General features: G+C 43.9%; 1 protein-coding gene across 16 annotated transcripts in view; it reads right to left on the bottom strand.

The window, feature by feature from the left end:
* STN1 (STN1 subunit of CST complex) overlaps window positions 1-27342 on the bottom strand; it is a 68591-nt gene that overhangs the window by 24765 nt on the left and 16484 nt on the right. For 5 of the 16 annotated variants that reach the window (XR_002730484.1, XR_002730485.1, XM_023206570.2 and 2 more), the window contains exons 5-10: window positions 25415-25576; window positions 24238-24361; window positions 22896-23067; window positions 17487-17609; window positions 14130-14202; window positions 7704-7900 (exon numbers count right to left, since the gene is read on the bottom strand). Coding sequence is in view for 12 of the 16 variants with exons in the window: in XM_023206570.2 (XP_023062338.1) it covers window positions 7743-7900; window positions 14130-14202; window positions 17487-17609; window positions 22896-23067; window positions 24238-24361; window positions 25415-25576 (812 nt within the window). In the remaining 4 variants the exon portion in view is untranslated. Of the gene's footprint in view, window positions 1-2553; window positions 7901-9138; window positions 12771-14129; window positions 14203-17486; window positions 17610-22895; window positions 23068-24237; window positions 24362-25414; window positions 25577-27342 lie in introns of those variants that run through there. The other 11 variants (XM_023206566.2, XM_023206567.2, XM_023206568.2 and 8 more) reach the window with 5 other exon arrangements.

Here is a 27342-nt window from a genome sequence, read left to right as displayed (position 1 = left end):
AGAATTGGTTGCAATAGCAACAAATCAGAAACGAATTAAATGTTTTCGACAGGGCCCTGGTTAAGTGCATTATGGAACAGCAATACGATGGAATTATGTCACCATTTTAAAAGATGCTGATTTTGCATGCTAAAGTGAAAAAGAAAAAAAAAAACTTCCAAAATATAGTATTAATAAAAATGTGAAGTGCATATAAAATGCTGACTTTTTTTTTCTGGAAGGATACACAAAAATATTGTTAACATGGTTATTTTCCTAACAATATACATATAATCTTAAAAATATATACAGTAAGCTGGGCTTGGTGGCTCACGCCTGTAATCCCAGCACTTTGGGAGGCTGAGGCGGGTGGATCACCTGAGTTGGGAGTTCGAGACCAGCCTGACCAACCTAGAGAAACCCCGTCTCTACTAAAAATACAAAATTAGCAGGGCATGGTGACACATGCCTGAAATCCCAGCTACTCGGGAGGCCGAGGCAGGAGAATTGCTTGAACCCAGGAGGTGGAGGTTGCGGTGAGGCGAGATCATACCACTGCACTCTAGCCTGGGCAACGAGAGTGAAACTCTGTCTCAAAAAAAAAAAAAAAAGATATATATATATATGTGTGTGTGTGTGTGTGTGTGTGTGTGTATACATATATATAGATATAGATACACAGATATATATACATAGATACACACAGTATTTGGGAAGTGGTAGACCATTCTTTCCCCTTCTTTGTACTTTTTTGGTATTTTTAACACTAGCTCTTTAAAGAATGATGCTATATTATATAAAAGCTGAAAGATATCTGTGAGAAACTGTATTTTCCAACATGGCCAGGGTAATATTCCTGGACCTATGTGCCCTTCTAGAACCTCGTTACTCCCCATCAAGAGGTGGAGTTTATTCCTCTCCTCTCGAACCTGCATGGGACTTTGTGATAGCCTCAACAATTAGAAGGCCATGGAAGTGAGGCTGTGGCTTCTGGGGCTACACAAAAATGGCCATGTGGCATCCATGTGGCTCTTGCTATCTCTTGGAATGCCTGCCCTGGAAACCCAGACACCATGATGTGAAGAATCCCAACCTAGCCCATAGTTCTGAGTCTGTTCACAGAGTTGTGCACACATCACCACTATCTAATTCCAGAACATGTCCATCAACCCCAAAAGGAGCCCTGTACCACCCAATCCCCACCCTCCCCATGCTTGGCAACACTCATGTTTTTTTTTTTTTTTTTTTTTTTTTGAGACAGAGTCTCGCTTTGTCACCCAGACTGGAGTGCAGTGGCATGATCTCGGCTGCAACCTCTGCCTCCTGGGTTCAAGCAATTCTCCCTGCCTCAGCCTCCCGAATAGTTGGGATTACAGGTGCCTACCAGCATGCCCGGCTAACTTTTGTACTTTTTCGTTGAGATGGGGTTTAGCCATGGCCAGGTTGGTCTTGAACTCCCGACCTCAGGTGATCTGCCCACCTCGGCCTCCGAAAGTGCTGGGATTACAGGTGTGACCCACTGCACTCGGCCTCATCTACTTCTCTGTGGATGTGCCTGTTTTTCTGGACATTTCATATAAATAGAATCATACAACATGTGGTCTTTTGTGTCTAGCTTCTTGCACTTAATTTCTTCAAGGTTCACCATACTTTAGTATATATTAGTACTTCATTGAGTAATATTGCATTGTACGGATAGCCCACTTTTTGTTTATCCATTCACCGACTGATGGACATTTGGGTTGTTTCTACTTTTTGGTTTGTAGGAATAATGCTGCTGTGAACATTTGCTTACAAGTGTTTGTGTGGCCATGTTTTCAATTCTCTTGTGTTGAAGTACTTTTACATCACCTACATATTAGATGATAAATACATAATAATTAAATGACACTAGTAACTGATACACAATTAGTTCTTATTAAAGCAAATTCCCTAAGAGCAGAAACCGGTTCCGTCATGGTAATTCAGGTTTAATACAGACCACTGGGTAGACCTGAAGTAATAAAACGGCACTATTTCCAACCCAGAGTTTTCACCAATTCACACTGACGTTTTCTCAAACCTGTTTGAGAACTGATTGTCTCTTTATTATCTCTATCCAAAAACCCCAGGGCTATGCCGTGGTCTTCAAAATCCCTCTCTTTATGTTCCAAAATGAAAATCTATCATTTAAATTTGACACATTGGCTGGGCGCGGTGGCTCAAGCCTGTAATCCCAGCACTTTGGGAGGCCGAGACGGGCGGATCACGAGGTCAGGAGATCGAGACCATCCTGGCTAACACAGTGAAACCCCGTCTCTACTAAAAACTACAAAAAACTAGCCGGGCGAGGTGGCGGCGCCTGTAGTCCCAGCTACTCGGGAGGCTGAGGCAGGAGAATGGCGTGAACCCGGGAGGTGGAGCTTGCAGTGAGCTGAGATCCGGCCACAGCACTCCAGCCTGGGTGACAGAGGGACCCCCTCTCCCAAAAAAAAAAAAAAAAAAAAAAAAAATTGACACATAGGAAATGACTAGGGCCTCTTCAGGAATTTGGACTTTGATTTAGAATTCTGGGGAACACAGAACCTTTTGCTGTACGGTGATTTACCTTTTTAGGTTTATTTAATAAATATAGTAGAGGCTAAGAGATGATAGTGTAAGTTCAATAGAAGTAGGCTGATGTTAAAAGATTCTAGATTACAATGAAAACTCACTTACGTGGGAGTTTGAGCTCACATTTAGAGCCTCCACTAGTGGAAGTCATGCAAATAAGAACCACTGCAGAGTTCTTTGTCCACAGACACCACCTCCCTCCAGGATGGTCCTGCTTTTCCCCCAGCACCTGTGCAGGCATCTCTGGTGAGTCTTATCATAGTCTTTCTGAGTTTGCCTGTATGCTTCACATAAATATAGTAAGAAAACAATGAGACACTTCTTTGGGTTAACTGCTGTAAAGGCCACTAATGAGAAAGCATAGATGTTTCCATCATGGAAAGTTACAAGTTTACTTGGTTTCAGTCCTTGGCACTAAGTCTTAGGTTCCTCGTCACTGAACAGCCTTCTTTCCACTTGGCTTCTCTCGGCCAGAGTCCTGGCACCCCATCAGAGGAGAAAGTAATGAGAAAGAAGTGTCTTACAGGGATGGGGAGCACTGGTAGCTTACCATATGGGGATAATCATGGCTCTTCAAACAAATCCTTGACTAGACAGTAGCACTATTTGTCTTCCTGCCTACACAAGCTACATGTGGGGTTCACACCTCCTGAAACACGTGCACACCAAAAGAACTGGAGAATGTTTGCTCAGTTTCCCTCCTTTTCAGGGGAACCCTCTGGCTGGTCTTCAGTACATGAGCTGTGACCCAACTGTGGTTAGCTCCAGGGAGTTTTCTCAGAGTCCCTCATGTTCTTAGAGTTCTGATGTTGCTGTAGAAGACAGAGGCCTACCTCATTTTTGGTTTACTCATGTTTCAGGTTACATGAGTGTGGGGTGGGGAGTGGGAAACAGCTTTATAATTTTTGTAGAAATGATGTAAGGAGTCAGGAGTTTGAGACCACCTGGGCCGAGTCTGGCTTACACACCGGTTGAATTCTTGTCCAGCACCCAAGAAGAATGAGAATGTACTGACAGTGGAAGAGTGAGCACTTGCTAATTATAAAACTGCCAAAGGATAGCTATGTGGGGTAAAAAGCACCTGAGATCTCACCATGCAGAGGTAACACGTGCATCCCTTTGGTGAGCATTTCTAGTAATCTGTCTGATATGTATAATTATTCATCCAGCATTTCCCAAATATATTTGTGAACATAGTGTTTGTGTTCATCCAGGAGCCAATCCTGAGACAGAGACCGGAAACCAAGAAATGCATTTGGGAGGTCAGCATGTGGTAAAGGGGAGCAGGGAAGTAAACCAGGGAGGGTGAGACTGGTAGTTATCAGGTTAGCTGCTCCTGTGGGTGGATGGATGGTGCTCAGTCCCACAGAGGAACTCTGGAAAAGAGTGTGGAACATGTGCCTTGGCAATGCTTACCTGAGGGCGAGGGAGCTGGGGCATTTATACCCAAGGTGCTGTTGGCTGAGGCTGCTCCCTGGGGGTGTGACTTCTGAGCACTTCCAGCCTGCACAGCCTACTAAGATGTGCGAGAAAGCACCTCCCCCAGTCGCTCCCCTCAGGAAAGAGGCAGACACTGGCAGCCAGGAAGCAGACACTGGCAGCCCAGAGGCAGACACTGGCAGCTGGAAGGCAGCCAGACACACACACACTTATTGGTCGTATTGCTTAGGAGATGTGTCAGGCACTGTTTTAGGTGCTGGGGACATGGAAGGAAACAAAACAGAGAATTCTGCCGTCATGGAACATTCTGTCTATTGGGGAAAAAATAATAAATAGGGCAAGTAAGAAACCATGGAGTGTGTTAGGCAGTATCAAACACTGCGAAGAAAAATGAAGTAGGAAAGGGAGTTCTGGGAAGGGGGACAGGAGGCGGGTTACAAACAGCGAAAGAGGAATGAGGGCAGGCCTCGCTGAGAAGGTGACACTCAAGTAAAGACTGGAAAAAGGGCAGAAGGAGGCACTTCACATGGTTACCTGGGAAGAGGAAACAGTGGGAGCACTGGCCTTAAGGCAGGAATATGCCGAGGCGTGTGTGCAGCAAGGCCTATGCAGCTGGGCTGGGAGGGCAGGAGGGCAGGGCAAGCGGGCCGTGCTGACCTCTGTGCAGCCTCAGGCTCCTACCTGGGCCAAGACCAAAGGCTGTAGGAGAGTGGGAGGGTAACAGGGTGGCAGCAGCTGCTGTGCTGTGAACAGCCCAAGATGGGCCAGGGTGGAAGCAGGGAGGACTGTCAGGAGGCCGGGAGGAGGGAGAAGCAGTTAGATTCTGGAGATATTTTGAAGGTAGAGCCAAATTACTTACAGACAGATTGGATGTGAGGTATGATAGAAAGAAAGAAGCCAACGGATTCGGTGTGAGCAACTGGATGATGGAGCTGCCTCTTCCTGAATCAGGGAAATTTTCCAAAGGAATGGCACAGCATTTTTTTCTCGGTTACTTTGCAAGCCAGGACCTCTGGCTGGTGACACCCCGCCTGGGCCTTGCTTGATAATGCTACCTGCTGCAGGAGACGGCCCGCCCACTTCACCCGCCTGGGCGAAGTATGGCTTACACACTGGTTGAGTTCTTGCCCAGTGCCCAAGAAGAATGAGAATGCGCTGACAGTGGAAGAATGAGCAAAGCTGGGAGTTTTATTGAGTGATGAAACAGCTTTCAGCAGAGAGGGGACACGGGGGTGGTGTCCCTACCCAAAGGCGGGAAAGTCCCCTTAATATGGCTGAGTCTGGGTCTTTTCGTGGGCTCAGAATGGGGGAGGGGCAGGCTGTAGGTATTATTGGAAAAGGCAACGTTCGATTGGTTAAGGCGTTTATTCAGAAAGAATCGATTGGGAAAGGGTGGGCAAACAGGAACAGAAGTTCCCACGCTGGGTGGTGGGTTTCATCCAGGACCAGCAGTCTGGTCTTTTAGCCTTCAGCCTTCAGGCTGTTCTTTGCTTGAACGCGAGGTTTCATTTGGGACCCGCCCCTCTCTGCCTAGGCATTTGGCTGCCTCATGTCGCTATCAGGAGCAAGCCTGGGGTCAGGAGTAATTGGGAGCCTGGCTTTGGGCCTATGAAGTTTGAGATGTCCATTAGAGACCTGAGTGGATATGTCAGTAGCAAACCGGATATAGGGGTCTGCAGTTCAGGGAAGAGGCCCATTTTGGGTTTAAATTGAGGAGCTGGACAGCATGTAGATGGTATAATCCATGTGGTTGCTGGAGACCCCCCAGGGAGCAAGCCAGATAGAAAAGAGGTCTGGGACTGAGCCCTCAGGGAGGCACAGCACTGAACAAAGGAACCCGAGAAGGAGCAACCAGAGAGCTCAGTGTCCTGAAAGCCAAATGCGGAAAGTACTTCCAGGAGAAGGGAGTGGTCGACTGTATGTATATATATACATGTGCTACATTTATAAAGACCTCCATGCAGAAATATACATTCTCTCTACGGATATATACATACACACAGGGAGCTGTAGATAATGGTGTTATCCTACAGAAACAGATCTATAACTCTATCTACTTCCCACTAAATCTATTGGGGACAGTATGCCATGGCAACACTGTCTGCATTCATTTTTTTCACGGCTGCATAGCATTTCCTTGTGCCCAAGAACCGTAATTAACTTTTTCCCTATAGATATTTTCCCCAATATAGAATTCTAGGTTACACAGCAATGAGCATCTTGTGCAATCATCCTTTCACACTGGTGTGGTCATCTCCCTGAGATAAACCCTTAAGAGCAGAGTTGCTGTAGGCAAGGGTATGCCCTTTTTACCTTCTGATTCTGGACTCCTTGCTGGTCAGCCCCACTAATCAAAGACGCATTCAATGTGGAAGACCTGCTGACCTCAAGGAAGAACGCCCAGGACATCATTCCAGGCAGACTCTATTCTAGGGACCCTTCTGTACACAGAGAAGATGCAGGGCAGCCACATAATCACTTTCAGAAATCAGCAAAGGTTTGCCAAAAGTCTGTGACAGGAGGCAATCCACTGGTCCTAGCTCTCAGCCTGACACATCCAGCTGCAGCGGACTTCTGTGTATAAAGACTGTCCTGTTTCCATGGAGAGAGGAGCAATGCTCCAGGCCTAAAGGATCTCCAGCTGAGCCACGAAGAGCTTATTACATCAAGAGCAAATGTGGCAGACGAAGGCAATGCCTTCTGTTAAATGACTGTAATTAACTCCAAATCTTTCTCCACACTTTATTTTTGCTGGCTGGATTTGTCATTTTGCTGTCGGAACAGGCCTACAACATACCTCAGATGTTTTTCCTTTACCTTGTCATTCTGAGCAAAAGCATGACTCCATCACCTGTCTGGGCACATACCGAGTCTTTGTCTGGATGGTGTCAGCACATCCTGCACACTCAGCGGCAACCCTGAAAATAACATCTACTGCCTGCCAGGCAATTGGCTGACTGCCTCTGTGATCTTCAGGGGCATTGAGGGACCTCAGTCATGCACCTCTGTAAGTGCAGGGAAATGTACTGGGACACCAGTACCCAGTACAGGGAAATGTACTGGGACACCTTTCGATTCCCAAGGAAATAAAAGGAAAATGACAAACACATAGTCATGCCGTGGATCCCCTGTTTATTCCCATCTCTGGGCAGGTTTGTAAATAGCATTAACCCAGGTCTCAACCCCACTGCTGGTACCTGAGCCACAGAACTGTAAGCAAGTGACACTCAATCCAGAGAGAACTACTCCCCTAAACTGGTTCTTAGCCATCAAGAGAGGCCCACAGGAAGGTCTCTGATAACCTGAAGTTTTGAAAAGCTTGGAACTGTGTGATCAGGCCATATGCCCTTCAGTTCCTGAATGTTCACTACCCTGTGGTGACCCTTTGCCATGGTAGAGAGTCCAACCACACACATCAGTTAAGCTGCCAACACTGTTTCCTCCCCATTCTGCTCTGCGAACAATGCGCAGTCCAGCCAGGAGGTCAACAGGGAGGGTTTTCTTGTTGTGTCATGGCTGAGACCAAAGTCATTGTACCCCAAGGACACAACAGACAGAAGGCAGCCAACCACATTTATGCCAAATCCCGTTCCCAAAATGACCATATTTTGTAGTTGATTATGAGGTAACTGCCTCCAGACAGATAAGCCCCTGCATGATGTTGAAAGTCAGAGCCTGGGAGTGAACGCCACCTTATCTTTGTCCTCCTCAGCTGGTCTGCGTGTCTCTGCTCAGAAAGCTGTGTAGTAGTGCTCCATTGTGCTGACGATGTCACTCTGGTCCTCCAGGAGCTCCAGAACCTGCTGCAGCACAGCCTCACTCAGGCCCGGGCGAATGCTCAGGCGAGCGCAGGCCAAGATGTGCAGGAAGTGACAGCCCTTCTCTATGTCTGCAGGAAAAAGGCAGGTGGCTGAATGTGGTCACAACTGTCAGGCCCTCCTCTGTCCTCTCCATACCTCCTGTCTTGGCACCTGCATTCTGACCAGATGCCCAGATGATCCTTATGCACATTAAAGTCTGAGATGCATGATCTATATGATCACAAAAACAAAACAGAAACACCTGTTCTCAGGCCCCTGATGTCACCACGGCGACGTGGAGCCACTGCTCAGGGACTCTGAACTTCAACCTTCAAGAATTCCCAATCAAAGATTTTTTTTTTTATCCATAACCTAGTGGATTTTTAGTGCTTGATAAACTTTTTTCTCTGGGGTAATTACATGTATAAGTGTAACCTATTCAGTGCCAAACCTCTAGCTTCTCAGGCAGGAGCCCTCTTGAGACTCACAGCAGAGCTGGTTTGCTGCAGCCTCCGTATGCTTCCCTCTAAGTCCTGATTTGATGGGGCTGCCTGGTGAGAAGGGATTCCTATCTTTGGCCTGTTCTCATTCCTCTCTTCCTGGCTTCCAAAAGTCTCATCTGTGATAGTTGTATTCCTAGTAACCTCTTATCCTCTGCCCAAAACTAAGACCATCTGGCACACAACAATACAAACTCAAAGTCAGTAACCTCTTTCCTAGTTGAAATCAATGACCTAAACACTGGTATGAGAAAATAAAATAGGAAGAATGCAAGTCCTTTTAATTATCAGGCCCTGAGAGACACGACGATGAAACGGCAATCACGCTCTACTCCTCACTATGTATTCACTTTGGAAACTGTTTGCTATTGGCACAAGTAGTTATGAATTAGCCTAATTATGTGAAATTGAACACTATAATCCACACCCTATAGTTTAACAATGTATAGCCAGTCACCAATCAATGTTATCTATAAACCAATGAGAATTCCTGACAAACAACTTTGTATCAACTCTGTCCTCCTTTTTGGCTTTTAAAAATCCACTTACGGGCCAGGTGCATGACTCATGCCTGTAATCCCAGAACTTTGGGAGGCTGAGGTGGGTGGATCACCTGAGGTTGGGAGTTCGAGACCAGCCTGGCCAACATGGTGAAACCTCGTCTTTACTAAAAATACAAAAATTAGCAGGTGTGGTGGCATGCACCTGTAATCCTAGCTAGTCAGGAGACTGAGGCAGGAGAATCACTTGAACCCGGGAGGCGGAGGTTGCAGTGAGCTGAGATTGCACCACTGTACTCCAACCTGGGTGACAGAGTGAGAGTCCATTTCAAAAAAAAAAAAAAAAAAAATTCCACTTATCACTGCTGCTAATCAGAGTGTATATTCAGAAAACCTGAATCTGTGCTCCCCGGCTGCAATTCTGAAACTTGGCCCAAATTAACTCTCTACTTATATTAATTTTGCCTCAGCTCCTTCCTTTTAGGTCGGCAGTAGTCAAACTGAGGGTTGTGCCTATTAGGGGATCAGAAAACCAATTTTTGTAGGTTGCGATCAGTATTCTTTTTCTTACCAAACTAAAAGAGAGCAGAAATAGAACATTACAGAATATCTTGCATTGTAATTTGGATACATATTAATTCATGAAACTTTATTCCATGTATCTTATGCATTAGAATTATATAATTTATTGGGTCATGATGTAAAATGTATTTCTAACTTTGAGTCAAAGTCAAACTTCTTTACCAGAAGCAAACCCTCTCCAGTTGTCACAGTTTACAACTCCATGGTAGGGCCAGGCATGGTCTCTCTCTGCCGTATACCCAGTACCTGGCACACAAAAGGTGCTCCACACAGTCACTGAAAGTTGTTTTCAGATGAAAAATGCTTTAGGCTTCAGGAAGCTGCTCGAAGAGGTGTTGCAGTGTAAGGCAAAGCATAGTTCAAGGTTTGGTGCACTTCTGTAGCTTTGGGCAAGTCATCCCTAGGCCTCAGTGTTCTCAGCTGTGGTGAAAACCACTTCTAAGGCCCTTTCCAACCCTAAGGTTCAGAGACTACTCCTGGGCTAACAAAGATTTGCTAAATTCTGACCTCTAGTGGCTGTGTCCACTCATTACTCCTCCCGATCGGGATTGCTGGTGTCCACACTTCCAGGCTGTTTCTTGAACATTCACTCCATAGACTTCCTGAACACCTACTATGTGTGCAGTGCTGAGCAAGGAGGAGCAAGTAGAGCCTGGCAGACCGAGAGCTGCCACTGGAGTCCACCATACCTGAATTTAAGCCCTGGCTGTACAACTGGGACAAAGTCATTCCTGGGAACAAAACCACCTCCTTCTCAGGGTGGCTGTGTGGATGAGAGACCAGGGGGAACTACTATGATTTGGTTCATCATACCCATAACCCGAGAAGATGAATGTAACTTAGTTCCTGCTCTAGAGAAGGAACTCAGCCCTTCCCAAGAAGAAAAGCCTCTCAAGGAGGAAGAGCTGACCAACAAGCGAGGGTAGGTTTGGTGATGGGCAGTGAGGGGCTCCAACCACACAGACCTGCACACGGTAGGGAGGAGCACAAGGAATTTAGTGCTGCTCAGCCTTTAGTTTCTGCAAGGCCTGGATGCTTGGACCCAGGGCTCAAGATGACTTACAGGCATCTGTGGGGCCCGAAGCAGTGATGCTGACTGTCTCAGAGGCCTTCAACTGTTTATTAAGAAAGGCTGTTCTGCTGAGGGTTATCTGGTGAGGCTGTTCAAAAGTGATCTCCAGTCACATGGGTAACGTGAACTTCGACTCCTCTCTATTTTTAATTTTTATTTTTTGTAGAGACAGGGTCTTCCTATGTTGCCCAGGCTGGTCTCAAACTCCTGGCCTAAGCAATCCTCCCAAGCATTGGGATTATGGGAGTGAGCCACTGTGCCTGGCCTTAGATTCTTCTCTAAGTGAGAAATTATTAGAAAACAGTAAAAGTAGGAAAGGCCAGCAAGGAGCTCCCCAGTGGTTAGTACAATTACATAATTCGACTCTTCTGGAGCAAACCCACAAGCCGAAGCAGACTTTTCTGATAAGTGTTTGCCTGGCAGACATAGTTATCTTATGATGGATCTCTATGAGCGGTGATAACTGTGCCTTATATTTTCCCAAGAACTTTCGCATGCAGCCTGATTCATACTATACCCCATCATACCTCCACCAGAAACCACAAATGCTGATGTTCTAGAGACCCAAGTGACATAAGGATACATCTCAGATATAACCTACTACTATAACTACAAAAGGTTAAACTTCTTTAATTCTTTTCTAAAAGTTTGTCGTAAGTTAAAAAAAAATCCTCCAGTATGAGGAGTGTTACATGGTACTCAGTTTCTACCAAAAGTAGCAGTTCTCTCCAGCTCTGGGTTAGTAAAAAATGAACCTGAGCTAAATACACAGGAGATTTTTGGAAAGCTAATGGTATAAAAGAACATTTAGTGAAAGGCTGCCGTTTTGGAACTCACCAAATGTTCATTTTCTTAGGTGTGAAATGATTTGGTGATCAAACAGGAGAAGGACCCCATGCTCAGCAAATACAAACTGAAGCTTTTAGTCAGTCTAGGTGAAGGGTATATCAGTGTTTATTGTAGCAGTCTTTTAATTTTTTTTGATAAATTGGAACATTTTCAGGTAAAAAGTTAGAGATAAAAAGACATGTTCAACATCGAGCTCTTTCTTTTTGGATAATTTGCCATTGTTGTACCTATACTGAAACCCAAAATCCAGACTTTGTCAACTTTACTCCAACAATAATTGAGCAAAATCCACATACAGATTATCTCTGAAACTGCTTCCTTCCAGATCAATAAACCAAGTAGAAGGTGAGCCTTCAGGCCTCCAGGCTAGAGAATTAGGGGCTACCACTTGTGCCATTAGAAAAGAACTTCATTTTTATTTAACACTTTTTGGATCACAATTATGCACTGAGTACTCTTCTAACTTTCTAAATGCCCATTCATTGACTTCTTATAAAAACCCATCATGTAGGTACTAGTATTATCCCCACTTTGCATTTAAAGAACCCGAGACACTTGCCCGATGTTACACAGCTACCAAGTGGCAGAGCCGGGATTCAAACCTAGGCAAGGTGGCTCCAGAGCACAGCTCCTCACAATGCCGCCACACTGCCCATCTTCAGAAAACAAATATCAATCCTTCAGGGACTTAAGACAGGCTTGATGTTCACAGTCCTTTCATTATTGAAGGGTTAGCCTTTGTGAGACACTCATAAATGACTTCGAGTCCTTCTACCAATCATCCTGACAAGGAAAAACTCCAGGCTATATTCCGTATGAAAGATTAGAAAGGAACTAAAGGCACAGTAGGAATGGTTAGATCGAGGGTTGGATATTTACCTACACGTATAACAGCATACTGTCCAGCTAATGAAAAGATGTAGGCACTTTTATGTGTACTGTTGGCAAATGACCTCTAGAAGGCAATGTTAGATCTAAAATACAAGGTGTGGGACAATGTATATCATCGGCTAAACTTTTTTTTGTGTTTTCTATCAAGGATAAATAATACAGATATGTTTGTAAGTACATATCTGTATAGTTTATCCTTGATAGAGAACACATATTCAACAGGATATGCAAGTAACCAGTAACAACCACTGCCTTTGGAGAGGGGAACACAGAAGCTGGGGCTCAGTGCTGGGAGGGAGTCTGACTTTTTGGTGTGTATTTTTGCACTGCTTGGCTTTTTATGAGGCACATACATTACTATTCTGAATTGCTATGTTATGACATTATGAAGCAGGGTGGTCACAGCAGGTTCCAACACAGTTCTTATAACATCTTTTATCAGCATTGTCAGTAATTCAGGCTTCAGAATTTGGCTCCTGGGAGTGTAGAGGGCCAGGTGATTGGCTAGTGGCTTTTAGAGGCTCCCATTCACAGACTGAGTGGCAGGGCCTGTCCACTTGATGAGCTGTGGGTAGATGTAGATGTTAAACCTGCCACTTTCAGGACACTTCAGAGAGCCAAGTCCAAATGAAATGTGAATTCTTTTCATGTGCTTTACTAGCCCTAGGAGCCCTAGGGTTCAATCCATTCTATTCCTAATGCAGATGAAAATAAGAATCTGGCCAGGAGGCCCATGACTAGGGTGACTGCATTGATGTTATCTTGGGAGCAACTTCTCATCCCTTCTTGGCTGAGGAATCCCACATTGCACTGCTCTCAAAAGCTCCTTCAATTGCAGACAGATGGACTTTTCCCTCAACTGAAGGATATTTGTTCTTACTGTTCTGAATGAAGTGAACAAAGTCCATTCACTTGCATTGAAATAATATATTGCTTTGAGTTTAAGAGCTGCTGTCACACCACTCTGGGATCCGACCTCATGGCTTCTTAAAGGTTAACTAGGGCTGTCTACCATAAATACTGGGGCTGGAAACCTGGCCCAGCTTCACCCACTGACTCAACCTGGCGCAGGGCCAGGCCCCAGGGATGTATGGGCTGAAGGACTGGAGGTGGAGTTCACTGGCAGATCAGGGACTTGGGGTCATTAACAAACCTTTTAAACACTTCTTATTATAGTATGTGTTTGCAAAAGCTAGACTTTGAAAAGTCACCTTTAAGACCGGTCAGTTTACATAGCATTTAAAGATGGTACTAACGCTTTCTTCTCTTTCTAACTAGTGTGGAAATGGTATTGTTCCTTGTCAGACTAGCTACAGTTTCAGAGTCTAACCACTAGGGGCTGAACTAACTCTACTAAAACCATGTTCTAAACCATTTCTTTTGCAAATTATCAGTTTCCAAGATGACTGAATTACACCATTCATAAACTGTCATGTCTAGAACCATTCCTTCCAACACTGAAAGACTTTGATGTTAGAATAGAGTGAAATGTCAGGTTTGTGTTCAAAGAAAAGGGGCAAGCATGAAATAGGAAATAGCACAGATCAGAGAGAACATGAGAAGCAGAATGACATCAAAACGTCCTAGTGTGGTGACTTTACCTCACTGTATCAGAATTCCCTGTCTAGCTCCCAGCTCATCCTCTATAGAAACAGAATCCCCAGGGTAGAATCTGGGCTCTGAACGTTTAGAGAGCTCCAAGGCTGAATCTTACGTATAGCCAAGGTCACAACAATTGTGCTAGCCTAACACTCCTTTAGAGAGGAGATGGAGGCTCAGGGAGGGCAGCTACTTTGACTATCACCTTTCCAAGTCATTACTGGGAAAAGTCCCAGGTTTCCTGACTCTCCATCCAGTGCTCCCCAGGAGACAGTATCCCCTTCCAGGGCACCAGGGTGTCACTTGTACATTATATGCCACTTACGATTTGGTTTCTGGCAGTCCTGCTGAATGATCTGGTGGATCTTTCTGTGCAGGTCTTTGTCTTCTCTGGTTACCTAAATAGGAAAAATAGTTGAGAGAGACAGTGTTCTTAGGTAACACAGCAGTTGTGTCATCCAGACTCCCAAATTAGTATTCAGGATAGCTTCTAAAGATTTCATAACAATCATCCCTACACCATTAATGTAGTGTTTGATACTTGGCCTAGTGTCAAACCAGTTCTGCCCAGAGGACACGTCCTTGGGAGTTGGTTCACTGGGGCAATGAGGTTAAAACAAAAAACAGCTGGAATTGCATACTTTTAAGGAGCAACTAACTTTCTTCTTCAACACTCATAACACATTTCTCTTATTTGTTGTTATAGTTTTGAGCAAGGCACAGTGATCAAGGCCTCCGATCTTCACCCCATGACCTCTTCTTCTGAGCCGTGACACCTGTCTTGTGTTATATCAGTTTTCTTGCTTCTCCCAACCACAAGGAAAAATAAGAAAAAAAAACAAAAAACAAAAACAAAAAACCCTGCAAGGGCAAGCTAGCATGCGAGTAAAGCAGGTCTATCCACCGAAACACATTCTGCTCTCAAAGGCAGACATAACTTAGTCTTTTTCTTTTTCCATTTTTTTTTTTTTTTTTTGAGACGGAATCTCACTCTTATCGCCCAGGCTAGAGTGCAGTGGCCTGATCTTGGCTCACTGCAACCTCCGCCTCCTGGGTTCAAGTGATTCTCCTGCCTCAGCCTCCTGAGTAGCTGGGATTACAAGCGTGCACCACCACGTCTAGCTAATTTTTGTATTTTTAGTAGAGATGAGGGTTTCACCATGTTGACCAGCCTGGTCTCGAAGCCTGACCTCAAGTGATCTACCGGACTTAGCTTCCCAAAGTGCTGGGATTACAGGCGTGAGCCACTGCGCCTGGCCAACTTAGTCTTTTCCAATCAGCTCAGGTAAGAGGGAAGCAGCATGCAACGGGTTTCACCTTCGTGTTCCACAGTGAATCTAGTAACAAAAAAAGAGAGAAAGAGAAAGAAAAGAAAGAAAGAGAAAAAGGGAGAGGAAGAAAGGAAGAAAGAAAATAGACATGCAAACAAATAGCTGTAAGTTTCCTCCTTAAAGACAGCTCAAGAATGCCTGTCTGACCTGCCTTACTGGAGGGGGCATCCTGAGAACACCCGCCTTCTCTCAGCTCATGAGGTTATGACGAAGATTAAACAAGGTCATGTGTGAGAGCTGCTGAATGCAGGAAAGCACTAGGCAAACAGAAGTGTTGACTTATTTTAACCATTTCCCTAAGGCAGGGCTTCAGGAGAAAGGTGACTACAAAGCAGTGGAGGGGTGAAGTCACAGATGGCGAAAAGAGATCTATTTGTGCTTGATCACAATGATTCACAGAAGGAAGTGCCCAGCCCCACCACGCCTTGCCCTGGACTGCTGCTCCTCAGGAAGAGCTGCTCTCTGAAGGGCTGGGAGGAAATGTGTGTCCCAGAGCGGGGCTCGAGGTGAGCTGCCCCCATGAGCTTCTCCAGCTTCCAGGAAGCAACTAACTCCCACCTGGCCTTCCCATGCCAGGACTCCCATCCTGGGATGGTGTGGGAGGCACTTGCCCTTATGTAGACCAGGATACCTGTTTCAAAAGTTATTTAAATGGTATTGGTAATTTCTAAAATTCCTCTAAAGTGGGGAGTCACTAGGGTAAATCAACATCAGGAAATGTCATATTAAGAAAAGCTCCCCCTCAGGAATCTTGCCTGTAAATAGTGAGACTTCTGGAATTTGATCAGTCTCTGGGAGAGCTGCACATAACTAAGTCCACACCACTGATGTCAGTGGTCCTGAGAAGGCCCAGTTCCAGCTTAGCTCCTCCAATATTAAAGGTATGCAGAAAAAGGCGAACTTTTAACTTGGAAAGAGTGAGGCAAACAAGCACCCATACTCCTGCTGGGAGTCAACTGGTACAGCCTTCAGGTAGGTCCATCACACTGTGTCAATCAAAAGCTTAAATGGCCATGCCCTCTGCTCCAGCAGCTCTTCTTTTAAGAGTCAGTCTTACAGAAATACTGACATGAGTTCACAAACACAGTTGTGCAAAAGTAGCCACTGCAACACTATTTGTGACAGCAAAACTTAGAAATACCCTAAGCATCCATCAAAAAGGAATGGCTAAAAAATACACGACAGGTACCCACAGTATGGAATACCCTGAGGATGTTAAAAATAATGAGGTAGATTTATAACTACTAATGTGGAAAGGTGCCTGTGACGTGTTATTTTGGTACCAAAAAGGGTGTGGAGCATTATTTAGAGTAGCAAGTCTCAGTGATCCCAGGAGACATTTGGCAATGTCCAGGGACATTTTTGGTTGTCACAATTGAGGTGCTGCTACTGGTCTCCAGTAGGTGAAGGTCAGGGATACTGCTAAATATCCTGCAATGCACAGGACAGCTCCCACGACACTCAATCACCTAGCCCGAATAGTGTTCAGATTGAGAAATGTTGATTTCGAAGATGATGACATTTTTTTTTTTTTTTTTTTTGAGGCGGAGTCTCGCTCTGTCGCCCAGGCTGGAGTGCAGTGGCCGGATCTCAGCTCACTGCAAGCTCCGCCTCCCGGGTTTACGCCATTCTCCTGCCTCAGCCTCCCGAGTAGCTGGGACTACAGGCGCCCGCCACCTCGCCTGGCTAGTTTTTGTATTTTTAGGAGAGACGGGGTTTCACCGTGTTAGCCAGGATGGTCTCGATCTCCTGACCTCGTGATCCACCTGTCTCGGCCTCCCAAAGTGCTGGGATTACAGGCTTGAGCCACCGCGCCCGGCGGATGACATTTTTTATAAAACGAAAAGGCTCTTGCATAAGCCAGGGATTTGAAACAATTAAAAAGCCACAGGAGCATATATTTATATGTGTGCATTTGTAAATGTACAGATAAATGTCTAGAAGGATATACGGTTGTCTCTCGGTATACTCGGTGGATCAGTTCCAGGACCCTCAGGTTTACCAAAATCCACACACACTCAAGTCCTGAAGTTGGCTCTGTGAAACCTGCATGTACGAAAAGTTAGCTCTCCTCATATGTGGGTTTCACATCTGCAAATACTGTACTTTCCATCTGCATTTGGCTGAAAAAGTTTGCATATAAGTGGACCCACACAGTTCAAACTTGTGTGGTTCATAGGTCAACTATTATTAAAAGAGATACCTTGGGGAAGGATAAGGGCCAACTTTGACTTCTGATTTTATGTACCTCCTCAATGATTTTTAATAATAATTAGGTGGTTATTCGTAAGTAATAAATATATTTGTAATTGAAGCTACGAAGGAAAAAAGTTAAGTTGTAAATGTCTTACATAGTATAGGTTATCAAAACCATCATCTTTCTGGAAAACAAGTCCTTTTTCCTGCAGCAGTTGTATAGCATTCTTAAATATACTATGAATTGCCTTGGAAGTGGTGTCCTTCTTAAAATTCACCTGTGTAGAGAGGAAAAAGAAAAAAAGAAAAGAAATAAGTCTCACCTTACAGCACCTGAGAGCAACTCCCTGGACCAACTGGTTCATGAATTTGTCCAACAGGCCTTTTAATTGCTGAGTCAAAAAGATCCTGGTATGTACCACCGTAGCAGGATGGCATTTAAGGAGGACTGAGAAGTGTGCCCTGGTAGGTCACCTTTCATAACTGTTCCATACCTTAGTTGTGATTTTTTTTTTTTAAATGAACTCACTCTGTAGTGCAGAATACGAAAAGTTACCCTCACTGTTGGACAATCTTTGACTTATTTTGTATACAAAACCAAAACACTGTATATATATATTAGCCCCCTTTTCCATTAAAATTGAGGCTGTAACAATCTCTTCCTAGGGACTTCAAAGATTTTTATGTAAGTTGGAATAATTTGGGGACTCCAGCATGAAGTATTAAATAGCCTCATTATTTTAAATGGAGGAGAATAGAGGCTGTGCAGAGATCCACCAAGGGGAGCCCACAAGGCTGAAGGTAGACAGCAGTCCTGGTGAAGCACAGTCCCCACCTGGAAGGGACCTCTGCTGCTGTCAGCTCTCCCTCTCACTTTCAGTGTTTCTTCCCTTCTCTAGAGACAAGTTTGCCTGGAGAGGGTCATCCAGGTCATCCTGCTTCTTATCCCTGGGGAAGCTAGGCTATCAGCTAGTCCCCCCATGCTTGACCAGATCGGGTGCTTCTTGAGTCAGGGACTTTGTTTCATCTTGGCCACCTACTCCCTAGCACATGTTAGGTGACTGATAAAGTAAATGTGAGACGAATGGAAACAAATACACATTAGACTAGAGTGTGTATCATTGGGGATTTTCCGCTCCTTCCTAAAACAAAGAAAATGGCGAACAACAATTGCCCTTCAAAGTACAGATTCTTTTTTTTTTTTTTGAGATGGAGTCTCACTCTGTCACCCAGGCTGGAGTGCAGTGGCGCGATCTCAGCTCACTGCAAGCTCCACCTCCCGGGTTCACGCCCTTCTCCTGCCTCAGTCTCCTGAGTAGCTGGGACTACAGGCGTCCGCCACTACGCCCGGCTAATTTTTTGTATTTTTAGTAGAGACGGGCTTTCACCATGTTAGCCAGGATGTTCTTGATCTCCTGACCTCATGATCCACCCAGCTGGGACTCCCAACGTGCTGGGATTACAGGTGTGAGCCACCGCGCCTGGCCTACAGATCCACTTTCAATGTGACAGAAATTTGTCAAGATATTGAAAAGATCAGAGTTCTAAACAAATGTGGCAAAGCTCCCAGTAAAGCATTTGAAGGCCAAGTCCTACCTCTATTGAAAGGTACTTACAAAGGCTATGTGGGGCAGTACCCAGAGATGCTGAAAAAGCGTGGCTGAGATTTGCTAATGACACTTTCTCAAGGGGAGAGGGAAGAACCTCCACAGAGTCCCAAGTGTTCACAGGTCCATCCCAGAGAAACCTTCTCTTTCTAGAAGAGGCCTCCCAAACAGGCTTTTTGTTACTCTAATAAATCCTGGTGATGTTTCACAAATGTACTCTCCTGGGCTAACGATAACAGCCTAACACTCTAATTGAATTAACAGCGTAAGTTTTTCCTTAAAAGAACAAACTGGAGAACCTCATCATTAGGGCCCCCAAACTGACAAACATTCCAGGTTAGGACAGCTTCCATTCTGAAGGGAGAATAAGGCTGAGAAATATTTGACAACTCCCACAGGCAGAAAAGCTCTCTGGGTGTGTTTAGAATAAACACCTCACCTAGCAATCCTCAGCCACACATCTTTTTATTCACAGAGGCTTAGGGCAAAACTGCTTTTAATTTCATACCTGAGTGCTCTTAGGGGATGCACCATCAGCGCGATACAGACTCCTTTGCAAACCTTCAAAACTACTTAATCTTTATAATTCTAAGGAGATCTATATTCTTTAGTCAATTTAACGTGAAGATCCTAAGGGTTCGGTTTATTACATCTCTTAGCAAGATAGAAATAAATTGGAAACTAACTAGAGATGATTGTTACATGATTATTCTTGTCTTTAAAAATGACTTTTGGTTATCCCAAAACCATATAAAAAGTCTAGTTCCCCCTCCCAGATTTCAGTAAGATCAAGTAGCAGGAAGAGAGAATGCTGGGCCTGGGAGATTAAAAACACAGTTTCAGCTGTGAGCAAGGAGGACTCAACAGAAATGTCTCTCTGTAAATATAAACAATACTTGAAGCTTCCTTTCCAAAAACATTTGCCTCAGCTGACCTTGGGACATATTTCCCTGGCCTAGTTATGAAGACCATAGTCTCAAGGGTAAGTAAAGCCACTAATCGTCTCTTCCAGCCAGCAGCTTTTCCTGGGCTGGGATCTGTGTCTTTCTTGTCTTTTTCAAAAGAGCAATGACAGACTCATCAGATTTAGGAAACCGAAATTGCTCACAGACAAAAAACAAAAAAAAACAGTGACTAGCTAAACGTACTGAGCCTTACCAAGCCTCTCCTCATCTCAGGTCAGGAACTGGGTGGATCCCTGAAATATATATAGTCTTCATTCCCAAACAAACTCAGCAGTCATCCAGCTGTCAAAGAAACAATGGTTTTGCAGGCCCTGCTTATCATGTTTCTGGATTTGCTAAGAAGGACCACTATGAAAAAAAGGAGGAAACATTCAAGCCTGCTCTCTCTCTGCCTCTAAACTATAACACCATCACAATGATTTGTTTTTGTTAAGCTTTCATCTGTATGACAACAGAAAAGTGCCAAAGGATCTAGGGTTTCACTCTCATTGTAAAGCACCTTTAGTCTCCTAGGAATCTATTAAACAGAACTCAATTTAATCACACTGACCTCCCCCAACCAGAGCAATGTGGGGGACTAATTCATAATTGATAGAAAAAAGAGTTTCCAAAGACAAAACAAATATAGTACCGTATTCAATTCTTTTTAAACATATAGCACTAGGCAGACACAAGTTTCTGCTGTAAGCATTTTCAAAAAGATATGCCAAAGGTTCTCCACAGATCATTTTGAATGGAGGAGTCTTTTAGTCCTCAAAGAGTCCTTAAGTCTCTCTCTTTACTTAATTATAGCTATCACGGAAGAGCTGGCTTCACATGAAAAATATGGTCTTCGCTAAGCTTTAAAATTTCTTTCCAAACATGCTGATAGAACCATCCGCAGTCCTAGGAGGTCAATTTGGCTTTGAGCTGCCTCTAAATGATTAAGTGGGAAGAAGGTCAATCTTGCTGTCAGCCGACAGCTGGAGCGCTGCAACTGTTTGAAGCAGCCTTGGCAAAGAACAAAGCAGCCAGTCGTGACCCTTTCCACCTTGGTGTTTTCTGAAACGATATCCCTCATCTCCCCGTATGAAACCATGGGTCACTGGGCACATCAGGCTGTTGCCCAGAAGAAATAATTAGGACCACAAACAAAACTGAGAAGCAGTGGTCATGCCCAGGAGGTCAGGATGTGACTCAGTATCTGTTCCACCAAAATCAAGAACAACTTACGTTACCTAGCAAGGGTGTCCACAGCAGCCTTGTTGGTAATGGCAAGAGATTAGAAAACATCTAAACAGTCCAGGAACAGAGAGATTGGTCACATACATGATGGTACATGTGACAAAAGACTGTAGGGGCCAACCTATATGTACGGCTAGGAAAGAATCTGTAACACACACGTCAATGAAAAGTGAGGTGTCTCATAGTATACTACGCCATGCTAACATCTGTGTAAAACAGAAGGGGTTACAATGACTTAGAGTACATGTAAGCACAGACTATCTCAGAAGGATATTCCAGAGACTAGTACTGGTGCTTGTCTTAGGGGAAAGGGAGTGAGAGGGAGGATGGGAAAGAAATTGACCTTTACCTTTACACTTTGTGGGACAATTTGAATTTTTAAAAATCATTCATTCCTTCAATCAGCAAATACTTACTGAGAATCTGCTTTATGCCAGCCCTGTTCTAGGCCCCGGGTAGACAGCAAAGAATAAGACAGACAAGGCCTCTGCTCTCACAGAACTTAAATTCTGATGGAGGAACAGGCAGGCAAACAAAGACAGACCAGTGATGTCAGATACAAAAACAGGGTGTAAGAGTGAGGGGCCATGTGGCAATCAGAGCAGCTAGACGGCCAGGGAGGGCAAGAAGGGACATTTAAGCTGAGATCATTCCCTGGTGGGATAAAGAAAATAAATAAACGAGTCATGTTACAATAACAACAAACCTAAGACCTGTAATGAAAGGGAAAGCCTAAAACCAATGTCTCAAATAATTCTTAATTCCAAGCAATACGTCAACACCAAGCAACCAAACAAGTTACCCAAGTAACACTAGGAGTAAAAACATGGAGATAACTTTCTCTTTTTTCTTTTTCTTCTTGGGACAGGGTCTCACTCTGGGTGACAGTCAGGGGTCAGGGTCACCCAGAGTGAGACCCTGTCTCATTTTTGTATTTTTAGTAGAAACAAGATTTCACCATTTTGGCCACGCTGATCTCGAACTCCTGGCTTCAAGTGATCTGCCCACCTTGACCTCCCAAAATACTGGGATTACAGGCGTGAGCCACTGCACCCAGCCCCTCCTTTCTTCGTCTTATTATACTTAATATTTGAGTAGAAAAAATAATAATAGTCTAAGGTCCATAGAACTAGGTTGTTAGTATTAATTGAGATGGATGTTTAATCTCAGCAGAAGCCAAGTGACAGCGAAGTAGATAAGAGGAGGTAATTATCCATCCAAGATGATTTATTGATCAGCAAAATGATTCTTGAACTTGAACCATGGTTTTTAATGACTTGCTCTGTCTTTTGCAGAACAAGACTAACCCATTGTGTTTTAGGAGTTTAAATAAAGACCAAGTTGTATTCAGTGTCATTTATGAGTAAAATTTCAAAGAACACTTAAGAATTTTCTATTTTTTAATTTTTTATTCCTCTTAGAAAAAGTTATCTCAGTTAGCCAGGCATGATGGCACACGCCTGTGGTCCCAGCTACTTGCGAGGCAGGAGAATCACCAACCTGGGCGACAGAGTGAGATTGTGTCTCCGAAAAAAAATAATAATAATAAAATAAGGAAGGGGTAGGGGCAGGTCCAGCCTTATGCCTCATTTCAAGTTCTTAGTGGTCAATGACCTTTCCAGAATAGAAACAATGTGTGACAGAACCATCCCCTCTGTTCCCTGGGTCAACTATGTAAATCTTCATGCCACAGTCACTTTCGCCCACACCTGCAGTTGCAGATCTAGGGCAGGGAACCAGAATTCTCACGCGGGCATGCTGCACTCACTTGGTCAGAGCAGGCACTGTGAATCACAGGCTGATTGGCAAGGCACAGCAAAGACTCCACCATTTCCAGCTCCTGCTGGTAAAAGCTCTGCACTCTGTTCTCCATGAGGAATTCTTTGGCTTTTTCACTCAGCAAACTCGTGAGACTGGGGAGGTCCAGGGCGCCTGGATTGCTGCAGAGGGAAAGTATTAAAGAGCTCTGCAGAAAGCCATCACCTTTGTTCCTTTTTGGTGCATAAAAAACAGAAAGTTAGCTAGAAAATGCAACACTATATTGGGGTTTGTTTTTCATACAAAGAGTAATTCATACAGTGAACATTATGTGGTTGTTTAAAATGATGAGGCAGAACTACAGGAACTAAGATATTCATGACAGATTAGGAGAAAAAAAGTCAAACTGCAAAACAGCATGTAAGGTATGGTCCTTTTTTATAAAAAAACAAAAGGAAACCCACAAAATCTATGGGTGAATATTCACGCTTGTGTAAGCACAGAAGAAACTAATTTAAAAAGACACACATTGGTTTATGAACATCGGTAATCTCTGGGGAATGGTGCTGAGGCAGGAAAGTGAAGACAGGAAAATGGAGAATTTTCACTTTTTCTATGAGTCTATAGTTGCACTTTTAACACAGTTTTTTGAATAGATAATATATTCATGTTAAAAAACATTAACGGATAAGCAGTGAAGTCTCCTTTCTATCCCCTTCCTGTTCTATCCTTCGGTCCCCACCCCCCAGGGAGCTGCTGTTACGGGTTCTCTGTGTCTCCTCTCAGAGTTCTTTTATGCATGCATTAGCAAATATCCACACACTCTCACTCCTCCTAGGTTGTTTTCCTCCCATATAAAAAAGTAAAATCATCCCTGGTTGAGAATGACTGGTGTAGGTTTTTTTTGAACAGGTTTTTGATTATGACATGCTATGGTATCATATTTTGATTATGAGGTGACTTGCTACAGTTTTCTTCAGGTTTCTTGCCTTGGAGTTCATTAAGCTTCCTAGATCTGTGAGTTTAAAGTTTTTATCAAACTTGGAAAAATGTCAGGCATTATTATTTCTTCAAAGTGTTTTTCTCTGCTCCTGCCTCCACTCCTCCTTCAGTGACTCCAATTACACACATAATTTCCTCACAACCACCCTAGGACATCTGTGCTATTATTCTCTTCACATTACAGTAGAGGAAATTGAAGCACAGAGCGGGTTAGAGGGCTTGCTCAGAGCTCCACAGTGTGTAGGTGGATGATTCGGGATTTGAACCCAGACCGACCCCAGCATCTGCGCTCCCACTGCTTCGCTTTCCTGCCGTGGTCACGTGCTCAGCAGTGATAAGGCACCACTTACCTTAGTGCCTCTTCTTTCTCTAGGGCTGAGCTGCGAAAAGGCTGGTCATAAACTTTCCTGTAGATAGTGGGCAGCTCAAGCATCCTTGCAATTTGAATGTTCCACACTGGGTCGTCCACTTTATCTAACAAGTGACCAGAAAAAAGATGCCACAGAAATTGCAAAGTCAGTTCTTTCCCAGGCCCAAACTGCTGCTAGGACAACAGTAAATGAGGTGCTGAGTAGGCCTTCTTCCTTGTGAGTGCCCAGGGATCACAGTCTAGATGCATTAAATGGCTCCCAGTCATCCTGCATGAGGGAATGCGATGCCCTAAGTGTCATGGGCTTGGCCAGGGCCAAGGAACCAGGAAAGCACATCAATGTATTGATTCATCTCCTCCTCTGGTGGACAGCAGGGGTTGTCCTTGAGATTTCCAACTGAAAACCAGCTAGCACAGTGCAAAGAGAAGATGATGGGGAACTGTCATATTTCTGATTAGCTGTTTTCATTTCAAGTTAATGGATTTAATGGTGTTCAAGAAATTTCTGGCCAGGCACAGTGGCACACGGCTGTAATCCCAGCACTCTGGGAGGCTGAGGTAGGCAGATCTCTTGAGCTCAGGAGTTTGATACCAGCCTGGGCAACATGGCGAAATCCCATCTCTATAAAAAATTAGCTGGGTGTGGTGGCGCATGCCTGTAGTTCCGGCTACTCAGAAGGCTGAGGTGGGAGAATCTCCTGAGCCCAGGAATTTGAGGTTGCAGTGAGCTGTGACTGTGCCACTGCATTACAGCCTGGGCAATAGTGTGAGACCCTGTCTCGAAAAAAGAAAAAAAAATAAAGAAAAAATTTAAAAATTTCCATTATTTTGAAGAATGTTCATATTCTGTCCTAATGCATTGACATTCTGAACTTGACAGTGCTTTGGAAACTCTATTATGTCATCCAAATAAACTTGCCAACCATATATAAAGTAAATAATTCATTATCTTTCCCAACTTATAATTAGCTCTCTTCAAAATAAAATTAAGAAATGCTCATTTTCTAAACAAAGCATGTTAAACAATGTAATTCACTCATTAAATAGAGTTATATCTTAACTGAACTTTTTGAAAGTTTGACTTCCAGCTGAACAAGAGGTTTACTGAATGCACATCCAGAAAAACCACCAATTTGGTAGAACTATCTTGTGCTTACAGTAAGCGGTGGCATGAATCTCTCGCTCTTCTCTGTATGTGCGGATACCGCCTCTGACTCGGATCGTGTCCCCAATCTCTATCTTTGTTCTCCGCTCAATGGTCTCTTGTAGCTTCTTAAGTTGCGAGGTTAAGCTGAGCTCTCTTGCTGCACTTGGAGCAGCTGTAGTTGTTTAGAGCCAGAGGGAAAGAGAAAAAGTTATACCACAATCACTCTACCACACCTCTGAGACAGTTTTAGGGTAAGACCAACACAATATGCTTATTTATTCTACTTCTGAGTAATTGTTCTACTGCTGGAAATCCACATAACCTTTTGGAGTCTTCCACTGAGAAAAAGGTATAAACTGTAATTATTCAAGAGTAGGGTGAAGGGAATGGAGTCTAGACTGAGGTCCAGAGGGCAAGGTCCGACAGGCTCCAGGGCCTTCTTTCCTGCCCTGCATCGCCAGTGCAGTCAAGGGGCACTGTATGGCCTTGAGACGAATTCTGTACAATGAGTTCAGCTAGGCGTGGTAGCAATAGCTTTAAACAGCCTTTCAAATGTCCTTGTGAGGAGACTCGTCCCACCTGAGTGCTCAACATCCCAATTTCTCCCCTCTCATCCCTGTTGGGAAACTAGGCTAATCTCTCTGTCTCTCTCTCAAACACACACACACACACACACACACACACACACACACGCACTCACACTTTCTCTCTGTCACCACTTAAAACTATAAACTTGAGCAACTTCATGATGGAAAAAACCCAATGTACACTCAATTCTAAATAACTTCTATCACTATTTTACTTCCAAATTGTATTAAGAAGAATTGTCACAATGTCTGGGAACTACAGGTGCTGTTCTAAGGACTTTACAATGTATTAGCACATTTAGTCCTCACAACCACTCCTGCTTATTAGCCCCATTTTAGAGATGAGGAAACTGAGTCACAGAGAGGTCAAGCAACTTGCCCAAAATAAAACAGCTAGTTAGAGACAAGGCTGGGGTTTGAACCCAGGCAGTCTCTAGCTCCAGAGCCATCCCACTTATCCCTTACTCTCTGCTGCCTGCCCCAGGAAGATACTCACATTTCCCAGTTACAGCTGGTGGGTGTAAAAGACTGTGTGTTCTGTTTTCTGTCTAGCATAATTTCAAATACACATATGTATCCAAAGAAGCTACACAGCCAAGCATTTTATGTTTATTAGAGATGGGGTCTTGCTATGTTGCCCAGGCTGGAATTGAACTCCTGGCCTCAAGTGATCCTCCCACCTTAGTCTCTTGAGTAGCTGGGATTATAGGTACAGTTTTATAATTTTTTACTTTGGTTTTTTTTCACTAGCACTATATAGGGGCAGTACAGCTTAGCCATCGGCATTTGGCTATTGGAGTCAGAAAGACCTGACATGAATCTCAGTTTACCTCCTACTAGCTGTGTAACCTTGGACAGGCTGCTTAACCTGCTTCACCTCACTGTGCCTCAGTTTCCTTTCTACTCTTACATTTCAGTTTCCTCAATTATGAAATGGAGGTAACAGTAGAGTCTACCTCATACACAGAGTTGTTGTGCATGATCTAATTGAATACTTACATTCTGCACTTAGCACAATTCCATATTTATAGGAAATAATTAAACATAAGCTATTTGTGATGATGAATAATTAAACCTTCTAGAAAAAGTATCTTGTGTTTTGGGGGTCTTTCATTAGAGATTATTACTGGATAAAAAATTACAAACTGGTTTACAGTTCATTACATACTGTCAGAATGCTTGCCAGAATAAACTGATCAAACCCTTCTGTTTTAGACAACGTTGTCAGCAATGCACGCATGCTCACAACTCCTATACCAGCTTCAGTCATTTGGATTTTTAATACCTTAACAAATACATAATTATTCCATACATATTATTTTGTTTTTTTTTTTTTTTTTTTTTTTTTTTT

Source organism: Piliocolobus tephrosceles, chromosome 9, assembly GCF_002776525.5.
Source record: "Piliocolobus tephrosceles isolate RC106 chromosome 9, ASM277652v3, whole genome shotgun sequence".
NCBI classification, from domain to species: Eukaryota; Metazoa; Chordata; class Mammalia; order Primates; family Cercopithecidae; genus Piliocolobus; species Piliocolobus tephrosceles.
Note: the sequence above shows the minus strand (reverse complement) of the source record. Positions and strands in the feature narration are given on the sequence as shown.